General features: G+C 51.0%; 2 protein-coding genes and 1 long non-coding RNA gene across 4 annotated transcripts; 1 reads left to right on the forward strand and 2 right to left on the reverse strand.

The window, feature by feature from the left end:
• Positions 1–308: 308 nt before the first annotated feature.
• On the forward strand, positions 309–8,403 carry avl9 (AVL9 homolog (S. cerevisiase)). The gene is made up of 16 exons (XM_057013389.1): positions 309–604; positions 2,264–2,384; positions 3,397–3,482; positions 3,619–3,690; positions 3,781–3,870; positions 3,949–4,015; positions 4,117–4,157; positions 4,235–4,273; positions 4,350–4,419; positions 4,500–4,969; positions 5,095–5,229; positions 5,300–5,519; positions 5,608–5,725; positions 5,843–5,896; positions 7,299–7,387; positions 7,460–8,403. The coding sequence occupies exons 1-16, from the start codon at positions 521–523 to the stop codon at positions 7,579–7,581; spliced, it is 1,878 nt and encodes a 625-aa protein (XP_056869369.1). The 5' UTR covers positions 309–520; the 3' UTR covers positions 7,582–8,403.
• Positions 1,327–2,342, reverse strand: LOC130514034 (uncharacterized). The gene is made up of 2 exons (XR_008946889.1): positions 2,210–2,342; positions 1,327–1,993 (listed from the first exon to the last, which is right to left on the reverse strand). It is a non-coding gene; the product is annotated as an uncharacterized LOC130514034 (long non-coding RNA).
• kbtbd2 (kelch repeat and BTB (POZ) domain containing 2) lies at positions 8,253–13,789 on the reverse strand. Of its 2 annotated transcripts, none has more exons than XM_057013387.1 (4): positions 13,631–13,789; positions 12,400–12,954; positions 11,282–11,447; positions 8,253–11,203 (listed from the first exon to the last, which is right to left on the reverse strand). In XM_057013387.1, exons 2-4 carry the CDS (start codon positions 12,570–12,572, stop codon positions 9,644–9,646), a joined length of 1,899 nt encoding a protein of 632 aa, XP_056869367.1. In that variant the 5' UTR covers positions 12,573–12,954; positions 13,631–13,789; the 3' UTR covers positions 8,253–9,643. The 2 variants fall into 2 exon arrangements, with proteins under 2 accessions (XP_056869367.1, XP_056869368.1); XM_057013388.1 differs by lacking the exon at positions 13,631–13,789 and adding an exon at positions 13,577–13,595.
• Between the last annotated feature and the right edge of the window lie 276 nt (positions 13,790–14,065).

Consider the following 14,065-nt stretch of genomic DNA (forward strand, 5'->3'; position numbering starts at 1 on the left):
AAACGCGCGACAAAGTCGGTAAGTCTATAATTCGGTTTTTAAAATGTAGTAATTTATTTGTCCATTAAAAAAAAAAATTTTTTTTTGGATATATTCTCATCACGGTCCTTCATGTGGTAGGATATTGTTTTTGCAGAAATATGAAAACGTCGTTTCTTTTTAAGTTACAACTTATCTCCCCCCCCTTGAATGCAAGCTGAGCGAACAATCGATACTCAATGGCGGATGAAGTCGAGTAAAACCCTCCCCCTTTTTTTCTGAGCCATGAATGGCTCATGTTGTAGAGGAGGTAAACGACGAACGCGGAAGTACGCGGAGAACTCTCTCAACGCAGGTCACATTTGGTGGTGTTGGACGAGGCGGAAGAGATCGCAGCTGTGGCCGTGTTATGACCGTGCCTGACTGTTTTGGACACATCGATTCACAGTAGCTGGAGAAAACCTGGTTTCGTTCACTGCGGTGACCCCTCTCCGAGGCTAAAGCAGTGCGGCGCAGCCCGGACATCGGCTTGGGGGTAGGAATGGAGTCCCAAGGCAGAGACGAGGTGAAGGGACCGGTGCTGCATATCGTGGTCGTTGGATTTCACCACAAGAAGGGCTGTCAGGTACGCGAACCGTTGTCCTGTGTTAGCACAGCCAACAATTAGCTAGATCATTCCAAATTGACTGATAAGACCAATAAAATCTATGTAGTTTGAAACAGTTTTTGAACCCGTGTGGTCGTCCGTTTACCTGTCTGTGAGCACTCAGGTCAATGACGTGACGATAAGATACCCTGGCATGCAGTGTGGAGAGGTTGCATTTAACATCAGTTCTTGGCTCTGAGCTCTCATGGTTATGTAACGTTGTTCTGCTGCATGCACATCTCTTCCTTCTGCAGCTCTGCTTTAATTGCCCTCTTTTCCTCGTGACCAGACTGATTACGAGTCGGCAGATAATTATGAAAATGTAGTTCTGGTCAAGAACAGTAATCATCGGTGGGTAGATCCGGGTGCCCTGGTGTTTAAAAGACACATAGAACGCATTAATTGTCTGGGCTGGAGGGCCCTTGTAATGTTACTGTATCTGAAGTGAAATTTATATTTCTATGCAAAATAAGACAAGATAAGGCAAAACAGGTGAATTAACATATGTAACAAGTTCTTTGTAGTGAGTCTATGAAGAGACTATTTTCTTGTATTTGCTGAAATTAGTTTTCAGTCCTGTTGCTCACATACCTTGTGATCATTCATAATTAATGTTTACATACAGTTATAGGAGCCCTGCGCTGTAAGAGGGCAACATGTTCAACTACAAATTTAGGGCTGCAACCAGCAAACATCCACTCTTCTGCTTGCAAATGATGTTTATTACTGGAGACATTTTTAAATCCGCCTGGAGCTGCAGAGTGTCGGCATGTGATTACTTCTGATTCCGATTAAACAAACCAGTCACATCAAATATGTCTGGATTTTCAAACAGACGAGGATTCACTTCAGCTAACCAACAATCTCACAGCTAAATGTCACGTTTTACACTTATTTTGTTCTTAAAATATTGGCCTTTTATCCCCAGTGAGACCCCAGCAGCATTTAATACCTGCTAATTAGCAGAAGTGACTGTGCACCTTAATGGATTTCCTCGAATCCCCTGAGCTGAGCTGACGGCAGCTCCTCCTTGTTGTCGCTGCGCTCCATCTGTCTGAGCTCTGAACACACAGAGGATTCGTGGCCTCGTTAACAGGCAGCTGCTGTTCAGCGCACAGATATAAAAGGCCCATTTCTGCAGCAAAAAAGGGACTTGGCAGAGAGCGTGCGCTCTTTGTCCTCCCTCCGTTACCTCGGGGCAGCGGAGGTTATTTGATCGGGGTCAGTGGTCTCCAGCTGGGTATCAGATTGAGCTCCCGTCTCGGTGGGGGACACCTCCTAGGACGGCCCCTTTATTCACCTGTTGTCCATCTGTGTCTGCAGACGAGGGCGTGTTTCTGTTCAGAGTGTCAGTGGTAGTGCCCCGCCCTGAGGGAATACACACGTTTATCCTCCAAGAGTGAATCATAGTCCGTGTGTGTGTGTGTGTGTGTGTGTGTGTGTGTGTAGTACAAGCCGGTTGTTCTGGTTGGAGGCTGATTACTGTCTGCCGTGTTATTGCTACGTTATTGACATTGCTCAATATTACTAAGTTTGTTAATAAAAAGGAGTAACGGATATGTTAAGTTTTAGGCTACAAATCACCTCAAGCACAAGACAGAAAACTCCAGATCAGCTGAGGTCTCTTTCCACCGTCAGGTTGAGTTTTCGTACCCTCCGCTGATGCCGGACGAAGGTCACGACAGCAACGTCCTGCCGGACGAGTGGAAGTATCTCCCGTTCCTGGCTCTTCCTGATGGGGCGCACAACTACCAGGAAGGTAGGGAGTCTCTGAATTTAGGAATGACTCAAAGACAAATGAAAAAGAACAAAACAATAATTAAAAATCTGTTTTGTGTGGCTCAAATGGGATGTAAACCGACAGCGGAACTGAGTCGATAGCGGACGAACTCTCTTGTGACTCTCATGTTATTGTTCTGCTGCACTGGTGCCGCCAGAACCTCTCAAGAGTAGCGTGAGGAGTCCCGAATCCGTCCCTGCAGCTCATTTCCTCACATTAGCTTCTGCTGCTTCAGGGTGTGTTGCAATTAAAAGCAGAGCAGTGGAGGATTTTGCAGGAGTCTGTGACCGACACGCGCCATTAAAGTGGAAATCACCAGACGTGTGTTGTTCACAGAGGGATAGTTTCATCCTGCTAGCACAAGACCCACAGAATTCTTCTTGTCTTTAATCAGATGCTATTGGATGATGTCACTGTTAATGTTTGGCACAGGAGGACAGGCCCGGTTCTGTCATGACGGCTCCGGTTCTGTCATGACGGCTCCTCTGTGGCTGTGTGAGCTGGGGTTAGAGCGCCCCCTGCCGTCTGTGAAGCGAGCAGAACAATCAGAAGCGATTATAGCCAAGGGATAAAAGCAGAACTCTGACAGGGTGGAGATGCTCCTCCTCTGATTAACATCAAGACTGCGCCACAGCATCTGTCCAGATGCCTGGTGGCTGCTGCTCTGGTTAATCTCTGCCGTCCCAGTCCAACCTCTGCGACCCTGCTGCTCCCATCCAGACCACATCTTAACCTCATTAGCAGCCAGATCCTGTCTTCTCCTCATGCCACTTCCATCACCGTTAATCCGTTTTCGCTGGTGAAGAAGATTCAGCAAAGCTGCGATTTTAGCTCACTGGAATTAATGTCACTAAAAAACTGCTCCTCAAGCATCCCCCAGTTGCATTTACTGGTCCAGCAGGTTGTCTCACTGGAGATATCAGTGATGTTGAAGGTTAAAGTTAAAGACTGTGTTTGTCCACATTCAAATTTTACTGATATTGTTTTGCAGATACTGTGTATTTCCACCTGCCGCCACTAGGCGGAGACAGGAAGTGTGTCTATGGAGTTTCTTGTTATCGGCAGATCGAAGCGAAGGTGGGTCATAAATATATTTAGACTGTGCAGAAATGTCGTCAGGGCTCCTGTATTAAACCGGCGCTCCAAGCTCCACATCAGTGTTTGTGCGCTGTGACGGCAGCGCGATGATTCCATGCTTTGAATTCACCCGCAGGCCCTGAAGGTCCGACAGGCCGACGTCACCAGGGAGACGGTTCAGAAGAGCGTGTGCGTGCTCAGCAGAGTGGTGAGTAGAAGCTGGTTTTAAGGACCTAAACAGGTCAGTTTTTTTAAAAAACGAGGACGCTTCAGCACTTTCCTGGTTCTTTTCCTCCAGCCGCTCTACGGCCTCCTCCAGGCAAAGCTGCAGCTCATCACGCACGCCTACTTTGAGGAGAAAGATTTCTCCCAGATTTCCATTTTGAAGGTGAGAATCGGTGTTGACCCCCCCCCATTGTTATTCAGCTCCATTGATTAACCTCCAGCTCTCTGTCCGGCCCCACAGGAGCTGTACGAGCACATGAACGGCTCCCTGAAGGGTTCTGCTCTGGAGGGTTCGCAGGTTTATCTCGGTGGGTGACGTGTCAATACACTCGGCACCTCCAGTTCCCCGCAGAGCTCCTGCTGTATTTGTCTTCATGTCTTTTTTTTGTCCTCCGTTTTCTCTCTTTAGGATTATCGCCAAGAGATTTAATATTACACTTTCGACACAAGGTAGAAAAGCCGCAGCGGGAACTGTCAAAGGCGGCTTGTGTCACCGTTATTGGTAACTTCTTAATTGTATCTTTCAGGTTCTCATCCTCTTCAAGCTGATCCTGCTGGAGAAGAAGGTCAGATTTCGAATGCGCGGCTCAGTTTCAGCTGTTCTGAACCTTTGAGAAGTGACTCTTGTTTGTGTCTCTGCAGGTATTGTTCTACGTGTCTCCAGTCAGCAGGCTAGTTGGAGCTCTGATGACGGTCTTATCCTTGTTTCCAGGTCAGAAGCTCTTCTCTTTAACTCTTAACAAACAGGAAACGGACAGGAAATCAGCAGATTGATGGTTTTGATTGGAGCAGGTATGATGGAGCACGGCCTGGTGGATTCCTCCTCCTACAGGCCGAAGAGCAGCCTGTCGGAGGACTTGAGTCTGGAGGAAATCGCCTCGGGAGCCGAGGAGTTCGTCTCCGTGTCCGTCACCGACCTCGACAACACGCAGCTGCAGCTGGAGGGGTCCAGTGAGCCCGCCACGCAGCTGTCATCTGGACCCAGCACGGAGGGGGACAACCACCTTCTCAAACCAGCGTCACGCACGTCACCAGAGTCGGGGGACAGCGACTGGGAGACGCTGGACCCCAGCGTTTTAGAAGAAGGTGGGACTGAAGACGCTGCTGTGGAGGAGCAAACGGACGCTGCCTTCGACTCCAACCCAGAGACCCCCATCACCGTGCAGCCGCAGGCCGTCAGTGGCCAGGGAGGGGTCGTCCAGGGGCTGGTTTCTGGTCTGGAGGAGGACCAGTATGGCCTGCCACTCCCCGTTTTTACAAAGGTAAATATCTGAAACGCTGGTTCCAGGATGTCAGGTATCGACCAGACGAGAGCTGTACTGGGTAAAGGTTTGGGTTAAGTGTGGGAGGGAGACACAACATAACCTTTATGACCTTCCGTCGTCAGGGATACCTCTGTCTGCCCTACATGGCGCTGCAGCAGCATCACCTTCTGTCCGACGTGACCGTGCGTGGCTTCGTTGCCGGGGCAACCAACATCCTCTTTCGGCAGCAGAGGCACCTCACTGATGCTATTATTGATGTGAGTCCTGAAGCTCCCATTCATTTAATGGGAGCTGTAAGTTAGTCCTCACCAGTGAGTTCCACCACAGGTCGACGAAGCCAGCGTCCAGATCCAGGACCCTGAGCTCCGGAAGGTGCTGAGCCTGACCACGGCGGATCTGCGCTTCGCCGACTACCTGGTCAAGCACGTGACGGAGAACCGCGACGATGTTTTCCTCGATGGGACGGGCTGGGAGGGCGGAGACGAGTGGATCAGGTCCCAGTTTGTCATCTACCTTCACTCGCTACTGTCGTCTGCCCTACAGGAAGGTAGAGACGCTCAGCCTGGCTTTGTCATCCGCACTTCTAGGAAAGGTTGGTAATTCCAATTCAACGAGTTCTGACTCTTCCCGCTCAGATAACGAGCGGCTGCTGGCCGATTACGGCGCCGCCTTCGTGGCCGCCTGGAAGATCACCCACAACTACCGAGTGTGGTTCAGCAACAAGCACCCCGCCATGGTCGCCGTCACCCCCGGGTATGTGCGCTTTACCAGCATTCCTGGGAGGAAGTTCCCAGTTTTAATATGCGTTTGTGAAACCTTCAGCATTTATCGCTTGAGATGGGGTCATTTGTCATGTTTGTTGTGCTGCAGGCACCCGTTCCAGGGTCAGTACAGTGTCGCTGATGTGAAGCTACGACTCTCACAGTGAGTATTCGTCCTTCCTTCCTTCCTTCCTTCCTTCCTTCCTTCCTTGAATGCACTACAGTCCACGTGATGCTGCCCTCTTGTGGTCACAGAGACTTAAACAACAAAATAACATTTCCTGCATCCATAATTACACGAGGTTAATCAGTTAAACAGTTGTAAATGATGAATATTAATGGATAATAACAATGTTAAAAATCATTTCTGAGGTGCCAACAGTGGCGCGGAAGCGTGGACTTACTCTGTTAACGTGATGACAGCATGTGATCCATCTTTATTTTGAGTCGGCGGTTATGTTTGGAGTTATCGGAGCTTGCTGGGCTCAGGTTGAAGGTGGGGGGGCCGGTTTGGGGTGTTTGTTGTAGGCAGCGAGGGTCTCGTATCAGCTGAGGTCATTAATTATGGGTGAGTTCCATTCTGGAAAACAGACCCAAAGTCCAGCTCTGGTTTCATGCCAGAACAGTGTTTGGTTGAAAGCTGACCCCGCCCACAGCTGGAGCTGTTGCTATGGTTACCCAGCTGATTTATATCCAGCTCCACACACACACACACACACACACCGTAGCTTAATGTTGAGGACATACGTTTATCTTACAGATTTCAATTAAAAGGAATGTTGTTTTCCTCCATAATGATGGATGGGGATGCATGTAGAGCTGGTGTGCCGATGAATCCTCAGGAGGGGGGGGAGTTTAAAGGGGCCTGACTGACCCCCACCGCCCCCTGAGCCCCTGGATGGATCCGGGCTGGCAGCGTTTGGAGGCCGACAGTGAGGGTTTGCAGGCAGGAAGCTTGGCACCCGTCCACGCAGGCCTCGCGCCTCTCGCTTCCTGCCTCAGCTTTTTTGTCGGAGGAGGGGCATCGAGCCAGGCCGGGCTGATCTCCCTCCAGTCGTTGCTGCGGCGGCGGCAGATAAACGGCTCCGCGGCGAGCCTTTACGGACTGGTTCATCCTCATTCTCACAGGAGACAGAAGCAGCCATAAAAACCCAGCAACGCCATGAATATTCACTCAGCCCACAGGAGAATGTAACCCGATTATCAGCACCTAAATGACTCCATATACTCCTCTTGAGCGTCTCAGAATACGTCAGTCAGGTCAGACTGAGTCTTCACGGTGTCCCCCCCCCGTCCCAGCGTGCTGCGTTCTGTCCCTGATGGTGCAGGATGAGGAGAAACTGGGGACACTGGGACAAGTTGGTGAATTATTTGTTTGCAAGGGTCCATTTGAGGCCAGTCTGTCCATTCTTGATCACAATGCTGCTCATGAATGATGCAAAAGTGTAATGGGAGCAGTGGGAGGGGTCGAGGAGGCCTGTCGGAAGAGGACGTTTGTCTCCAGAAAAACCAGAAATGTTGGAATCACAAAAGCGGATGTGACGATGTTGTTCTGCCCTCCGCAGCTCGGTGCAGAACAGTGAGAGAGGGAAGAAGATCGGAAACGCCATGATGACCACCAGCCGGAGCGTGGTCCAGACGGGGAAGGTCGTAGGTAAGAGGAACGTAAAAGAGAACGCGCTAGAACCTAAAAACGGTGCTAAAAATAGCCCCCGATTTGTTCCAGGTCAGTCTGTGGGCGGAGCTTTGACCAGCGCCAAGTCTGCCATGTCGTCCTGGTTTTCCACACTCGCTCAGCCTTCAGGTGTGACCACGCCGGCCGACCCCCCCGCGGAGGTCAAACCCTGAGACCTCAGGAAGACGTTCCGCTGACCTTCCCCTCCGCCTCGGGCCCGGGTCCACAGAACTCTCAGCACCAATAATCAGAATCCAGAATATTTCAGCCTCTTCCCGTTGGACGAACGGATCCCCGCCGCCTTCACGGGAAACATGGGAGGAGCCTCGAAAACCTCTAAAAACCCAACTGGTTGTGAACCAATGTGGAAACGTTTCGCCCAACACGTGAGCTGCGCTCGGTGGTTTGGCTCCGTGTTTTTCCGCCCATGCTGGTGGCACCATGACACATTTGAATAATCACACTTGATCCCGAGGTTCCCAACGCTGTTACAAGGATCACGTTACTGCTGACGGAAGAAACCTCCTCGACTGATCATCGCCCATGCCTTTTTTTAAAACTGTTGTCTAAAACATGATGATTATTTGGGGAGAAACTGATCAAAATCAAAGCTCAATGTTGTCTGAGGTCTTATCGACTCGTGGTGACGTCTCTGCAGGATCGTTTCCCTCCTGTTTCCAATATTTAACAGCGTTTGGATGGAAGTGGTGAGCATGCCGTCTCCTGTTCTACAGCGTCTGTCTGAAAACAATATAAATGTCAATATTTGAATATTTGGTGTTCAACGCGTGTTGGGTCGTCTCCCAAATCTGCTCGGATGGGATGAAGGGGGGGGGTGAGGTGCTTTCTTTACTTTTTTTAAAATCCTCCGATCAGTTTTCCTTTTATATTTAAGAGAATGTATTGTGAATTAAAACAGAATATTTTCCTGAAAGATGCTTTTAATGTATTTGAGAAGAAAGTGATGTTGCCGAATTAAAACTGATTTAAACCTGTTTAAAGACTCTGGGTAGAAAATAAATAAATAAATAGCCACTTCCGCTATCGGCTGGTCACAGGTAAGAAAATCGGCTAAACATTTTCCCCTCTAATCTCATTTTAAAGTCAATTTGTCACCAACAAACAAACAAAAACACGGACAGCCTGTTTTCAGAACGTTTTTGGTAACTTTTTTAATAAATTAACGTTCATTCAAAATACAGTGCCAAAGGAATATGATGCAGCCAAACATGCTAGTTAGGTTTCGTCATGAAGCACCTGTGCTCATGTTTAGTTTTAAATCTTATATTTTTATGCCCCCCCTCCTGACGCCTGCTGCTGCGTTACCACGGCAACTCCCAGCCTCCTCCTCCTCCTCCGGTGAGCAGCATCGATTCCTCAAGTCACTCGAAAGACAAAAAAAAATCTTAATCTAAATACGGAAAATGGAAACCTACCCACATTCGTACTACAGTAATGTCTGAGATTAAATAAAAAATGACACTAATACAAAATAGACGGGGGCTTTTCTTCCCCACACTAAAACAGCTATGAAAAATATATATTTTACTATATATTTATATTTCAGCAGCTTGGAAATAATAATAATAAAAAATGCATGAGCCTGAAAGGGTTCCGGTTCTGAGCGGAGGTGAGAAACATGATGGCGTGATGGCGAGGGGGAGGAGCCAGGGCAGAGGGCCGGAGCGGCGAGGGCAGACCGGACCTGCAGCCGCCCACGCGCGCTCGGCCCCCTGTTCTTGAACGATAACCCCGCCCCCTCCGCCACCGCCGGACCCGAAATACCTGATTTGATATCTAGAACGTGACTTTCCTGATCTTGTTTATCTACGACTCTTGTTTTGCCTCCAAATGTTAAAAAAAAAAAAAACTTTATTCACGTCAGCTGACCTGCTGCCAGATTTGCAGGCGCAGCCTCAGTCGGCGACTTTGTGGCGTTTAAATGGCGGTGAGAGAAAAAAAAAAGGTGATGAAAGAGAAGGAGGCCAGAGTTGGGGGGGGGGGGTGTTTGGTACAGTTATAATTCCAAGAACCATTTAAGTGCATCAACACCGTCATAACTTTCTAACTAATTTCGATGAACACGTCAATCTTCAACGGAGAAAAAATTAAGGGATTTATGGGGGAGGGGGGTGAGGGTCACCCCAGGCCTGTGGTGGGCTACAATGTTCAGTTCTGAGGCCCCTCCCCCATCAAAGACAGCATCAGTCAGCTTCCTGTTTGGGTCGGATACAGCTATACGTGCGGGAGCATCACCAGCTCGCCGTCTACCTCGAATTCCTCAGCGCCATCTGGCGAGAACAGGTACGTGGGGGGCTTCCAGGGGGATTCCTCCAGGCAGGAGGGGTACAGCTTTCCCACCGCACAGCGGAAGTCTTTGCCGAGGTCCCACAGCACCCGGTCCGACACGGGCTGGCGCAGGTACCAGCGGTCCAGTTCCAAGTTATACTGATAGATGGCGTACTTGGCCCGCTCGTTCATGTGGGTCTCGCGCATGAAGATGCACAGCGAGTTCAGCAGCACCACCGCGCGCACGCACGGGTCCGAGTAGCGCTTGGCGGGGATGTTAGCCGCCAGGCGCCACTCGTTCTTGTTGACGTCGTAGATCTCCACGGTGACGGACGAGCCGTCGATGGTGCTGGTCGGCAGGCGGATGCCGGAGTTGCTGACCACGTGCAGGCCGCCGATGTAGAAGATGAGGTCACCGAAGGCCGCCGCGGAGGCGAAGCAGCGGCTAGTCTTCCGCATCGCCATCTCCACCCACGTGTCGGCGCGGGGGAAGTAGCAGTACATCAAGTCGTGTGTCATCACCCAGATGCAGTTGTGGGCCACCACCGAGGTGCTCCAGTTCCAGGCGAAAGGCAGCGGGCTCATCATGGTCCACTCGTCCTTCTCGCAGTCGTAGCGCTCCACCGTGCGCTTGTTCAGCTCGCCGCCCACGTTGTCCCCCCCGATGGCGTAAATGTAGCCGTCGCAGTAGACCAGCGAGGGCTTGATCCGGGCGCAGACCATGGGGGTTTTGTGGACCCAGGTGTTCTGCTGGGCGTCGAACCAGAAGAAGCTGCTGACCGAGTGGAAGACCGCCTGGATCTTGCCGCTCTTGCCGTGGTTCGTGATGCTGTTTTTGAACGGTATCTGCCCGCCGGCGATGAACACGTCGTTGTCCGGCGTCACAAGGGTCCCCACTTTCTGCAGGTCTCCCGGGGGGTTGCTGAGCTTATACACCTTCTCCGCCTGCGGGCTGTAACAGACAACAGTGGTGGGCTGGGAGGTGGACATCACGTACGCGTCGCCGTGCGTCTCCGACAAGGCCTCCATGAAGATGAGCATCTCCTCCTTGGTCATGCCCAGGCGAGGTTTGAAGAACTTGGGCATGGACTTGTAGAGGCCCTGCACCACGACCGACTTGTCGTTGGGGGGCAGGCCCTGGAACCAGGCGCGCTGCGTCACCTCGGAGAGCGCGTCGATGCGGATCTGGCTGAGGACGGAGGACAGGTGCTGCGAGCGCGCCTCCATGTTGTACTCCAGCCACAGCATGGCCGCCTCGCGCACCGTCTCCTCCTTCTCCACGTTGAGGTTGTCGCTGCTCAGCACGTCGATGAGCAGCTCGTGGGAGAGCTGCAGGAAGGCCTCCTGCCGGTACACCACCGGGAACTTGTGCTCCACCATGCGCTTGGCGCTCTGCTTCAGCTCGGGGCAGCTGAAGAGGTCGCCGATGCTCAGCATGCGCACGCAGTTCTCGGCGTTGATCTTCTTCACCAGGTAGTCCCGGCACTGCAGCAAGACGTCCTCCACCTGGAGACAGAAGGTCAGCGGGTCAACGCCCCGGCGTGCACAGACACCGTCGTTCGTTCGCGTGAAAGGAGAGCAGACCTGTAGGAAGCACGCCGTCTCGTACAGCGGCTCCACGGTGCGGTCGCTGATGGCGAGGTTGCCCGTGTAGGCGTACGTGATGATGATCTGCAGGGTGGTGGCGTCCACGTTCTTCAGGTGGACGTGGGTCTGTTTGCTCTCGCTAAGGCCGCTCATGAACATCGCCCTGCAGAACAGAGAGAAGAAACTGTGGAATCACTACTTTCTTCTTCTCTTCCATCATTGGACCTTAAAAACACCCAGTTTCAAACTAGAACTTGAATTATTCTTATTCACACCAGTCAGAATAGGAGATTCTGGAACCAAACCGCCCTGCACGGGGGTACGTGGGCTCGGGGGAGGGGGGATTACGTAACCCCACAAGCATGCCCCTGCAGCCCCTCCTCTCCGCTGCCTCCTCTTCCTCTCTCCATCTCTCATCCAGACCTACGTGACCAGACTTTCCTCTCCAAACACAACGAGCTGCACAGTCACCCCCCCCCCCCACCCCCCGAAGCCAGACGTGCCAGAACAAGAGAAGAGGTGGCGGAGAGAAAGAAAGAATTCAGAGGAAGCAGTGCGACACCCCTGAACAGCCCTCACACCGGAAAACGAGCGTGTGGGAACCAGAGTGGAAGATATCTGGTTGTCTGGACCTTTTCTTGGAATGTCTGGGTGGGATGGGGGGGGGGGGGGCGCTGCGGTCAAATGCAGCAGGAGCTCCTGTCATGTACAGATGGACCGTTCCCAGAACAGAGCTGCTGCTGCGTCACTCCCACACACACACACACACACACACACGAGGGCTCCCTGAGGACTTATGGGATACATCTGCAGGAATACAGGTTAAAAGTTGATTCCTTTATCCCACACCAAGATAAATCAGAAGAGGTTTGCTGTTCAGGAAATCCCAGCCCGTTTCCACCCTGCAGGCGGGACGTCTGCATGTTTTTAAGGAACCAATTCCAGCATTCCCGGTACAGTTGGGTCCATAATAGACCGTCGCTCAACGAGGTGGAACAACGCATGCGAGCAGCTTCAGCTTTGGGCCAAATGTGGGCTTGTAGACTTCTGTAGGAGCTGGTGGGGAACAACAACGCTTGATGTCTAACACGTCTAACTGGAGATGTCGCACCCACCTGAAATAAGAACTGCACGTTGCCAGGACCATCTTGTGGCAGGGAAACTCTGTGTCCTCCACCAGCAGCACCACATCAGTCAGTAACTTCTGTTCATAGAAGAACTTGAGCTGCTCCAGCAGGGAGACAGCGTAGTCTGTGTTGACCGGCCTGCGTTCACCCAGATCTGACATGGTTGCATCCCATGAATCGCGCCCCAGTTTCAAAAGTCACGCCGCCGGCAGAGCCGGACTCCAACCAACCAGGAGAAACGAAAAAGAAATATTCCAGAAAAACTGAAGAGGAGGGGGCAGTTCTTCTACACCCCCACCAGCACGTGTGGAGGTGTTCTGATGATCTCCGAGGACAAAATGTTGTCTTTTCCCGTCGAAGACGAGCCGATGGTGATGAAAGATGAGACGTTGGCAGCTGCTGTAGTGTCCGAGCGCCAGAGTCAAGGGTCAAGGGTCAAGTGGAGGGGGCCCAGGTGAGGGAGGGGCAGAGCTGGTGCACCAAGGTGGTGGAGGTAGAGGAGAAAACACCACGAGCTCACGTCACTGCTACATCAGCGCTGCTCTGAAACACACAGAAACACATATAAATATGTATAAATACAGAGCTACACAGAAATATTAACACATAGAAACTTCTAGATCCATTGGTAGCAATTCATTAGCATGAACCCTGTTCGCGTGTTTCTTTCTCTCATTCTGTTGGTTGATTTTTTCCTCTTTTTATCACGTCTATTATGCAAAACAAGCCCGATAATATTGGCCTGAAGGGCCTGCTCCAAAACACATGCCACCGAGGTTCGGTAACCCAGCACAGCTAGCTTTGCTACGCGACAAATGAGGCGGTCAACGGGGCCTTTGATAATAAAAAACGGATACAACTATAGTTATAACACCAGCTCATGTGTGAAGACCTGATACCAGTTAGCAACGTTAGCCTCACTGGGCTCCGTAGTTCCGGGGTAACGTAACGGCTAACCCCGGTAGCTAACACGCTAGCTTTGTGTTGACGTCCGCTCCCTGACTATTAGAGTCGCGTAGCTACCGTCATCAAGTCGTCACTGCAAAACTGTCGCAAATTAGACACGAAGGGCAGATATATACGTCCCTGAAAATACAAAGCAATCACACTGCTAGCAGAACGGCTACCATGCTAACCGCTAAGTAGCTAGACGTAGGTTAGCTACCTGAATGAGCCACATTTCAAGTGAACCATTTTATCCACCAAAACCCTTTCTTACTGTGAATGTGGCCCAAATGCATATATGACGCCGTCACGGAGGCTTTTCTCGTCAGGACCTGTCGAATAAGCTGTTCGCGCCTAAATTAAACATTAGTGTTGTCTCGAAACGATGGAAGCAGACAACCTTCCAGCGCATCATTAGTGCCTGAAAATGAGGCCAAATTAGAAAACTGCGCATGCGCGTACCTCCATGGGGCTGCGCCTGTTTCAAGGGAAAACAGCGACCCCTGCAGGACAGATGTGTCTACACAGCCTTAAAATGTTTTCTCATCGAATCTTTGATCGCTTAACTGGACCCAGCATTAAAACAACATATTTTGTATTCTTTGTATTTATGTGAGAACGTGCCACATACGTTTGGAACGACACCAGTGATTCTAATTTGTGGACGCGCAGGGTCGCAGCTGCAGCAGCTGTTTTCTATTTGACTGAC

This window comes from Takifugu flavidus, chromosome 17 (assembly GCF_003711565.1).
Source record: "Takifugu flavidus isolate HTHZ2018 chromosome 17, ASM371156v2, whole genome shotgun sequence".
NCBI classification, from domain to species: Eukaryota; Metazoa; Chordata; class Actinopteri; order Tetraodontiformes; family Tetraodontidae; genus Takifugu; species Takifugu flavidus.

Excerpts from the sequence above, each read along its gene's own strand:
- avl9 (XM_057013389.1), top strand. The coding sequence starts at position 521 with ATGGAGTCCCAAGGCAGAGACGAGGTGAAGGGACCGGTGCTGCATATC. Across the intron at positions 4,158-4,234 it reads TATTACACTTTCGACACAAG|GTTCTCATCCTCTTCAAGCT; the intron begins GTAGAAAAGCCG and ends TGTATCTTTCAG. Across the intron at positions 5,726-5,842 it reads ATGGTCGCCGTCACCCCCGG|GCACCCGTTCCAGGGTCAGT; the intron begins GTATGTGCGCTT and ends GTTGTGCTGCAG.
- kbtbd2 (XM_057013387.1), bottom strand. The coding sequence starts at position 12,572 with ATGTCAGATCTGGGTGAACGCAGGCCGGTCAACACAGACTACGCTGTC. Across the intron at positions 11,448-12,399 it reads ACGTGCAGTTCTTATTTCAG|GGCGATGTTCATGAGCGGCC; the intron begins GTGGGTGCGACA and ends TCTGTTCTGCAG. Across the intron at positions 11,204-11,281 it reads AGACGGCGTGCTTCCTACAG|GTGGAGGACGTCTTGCTGCA; the intron begins GTCTGCTCTCCT and ends TTCTGTCTCCAG.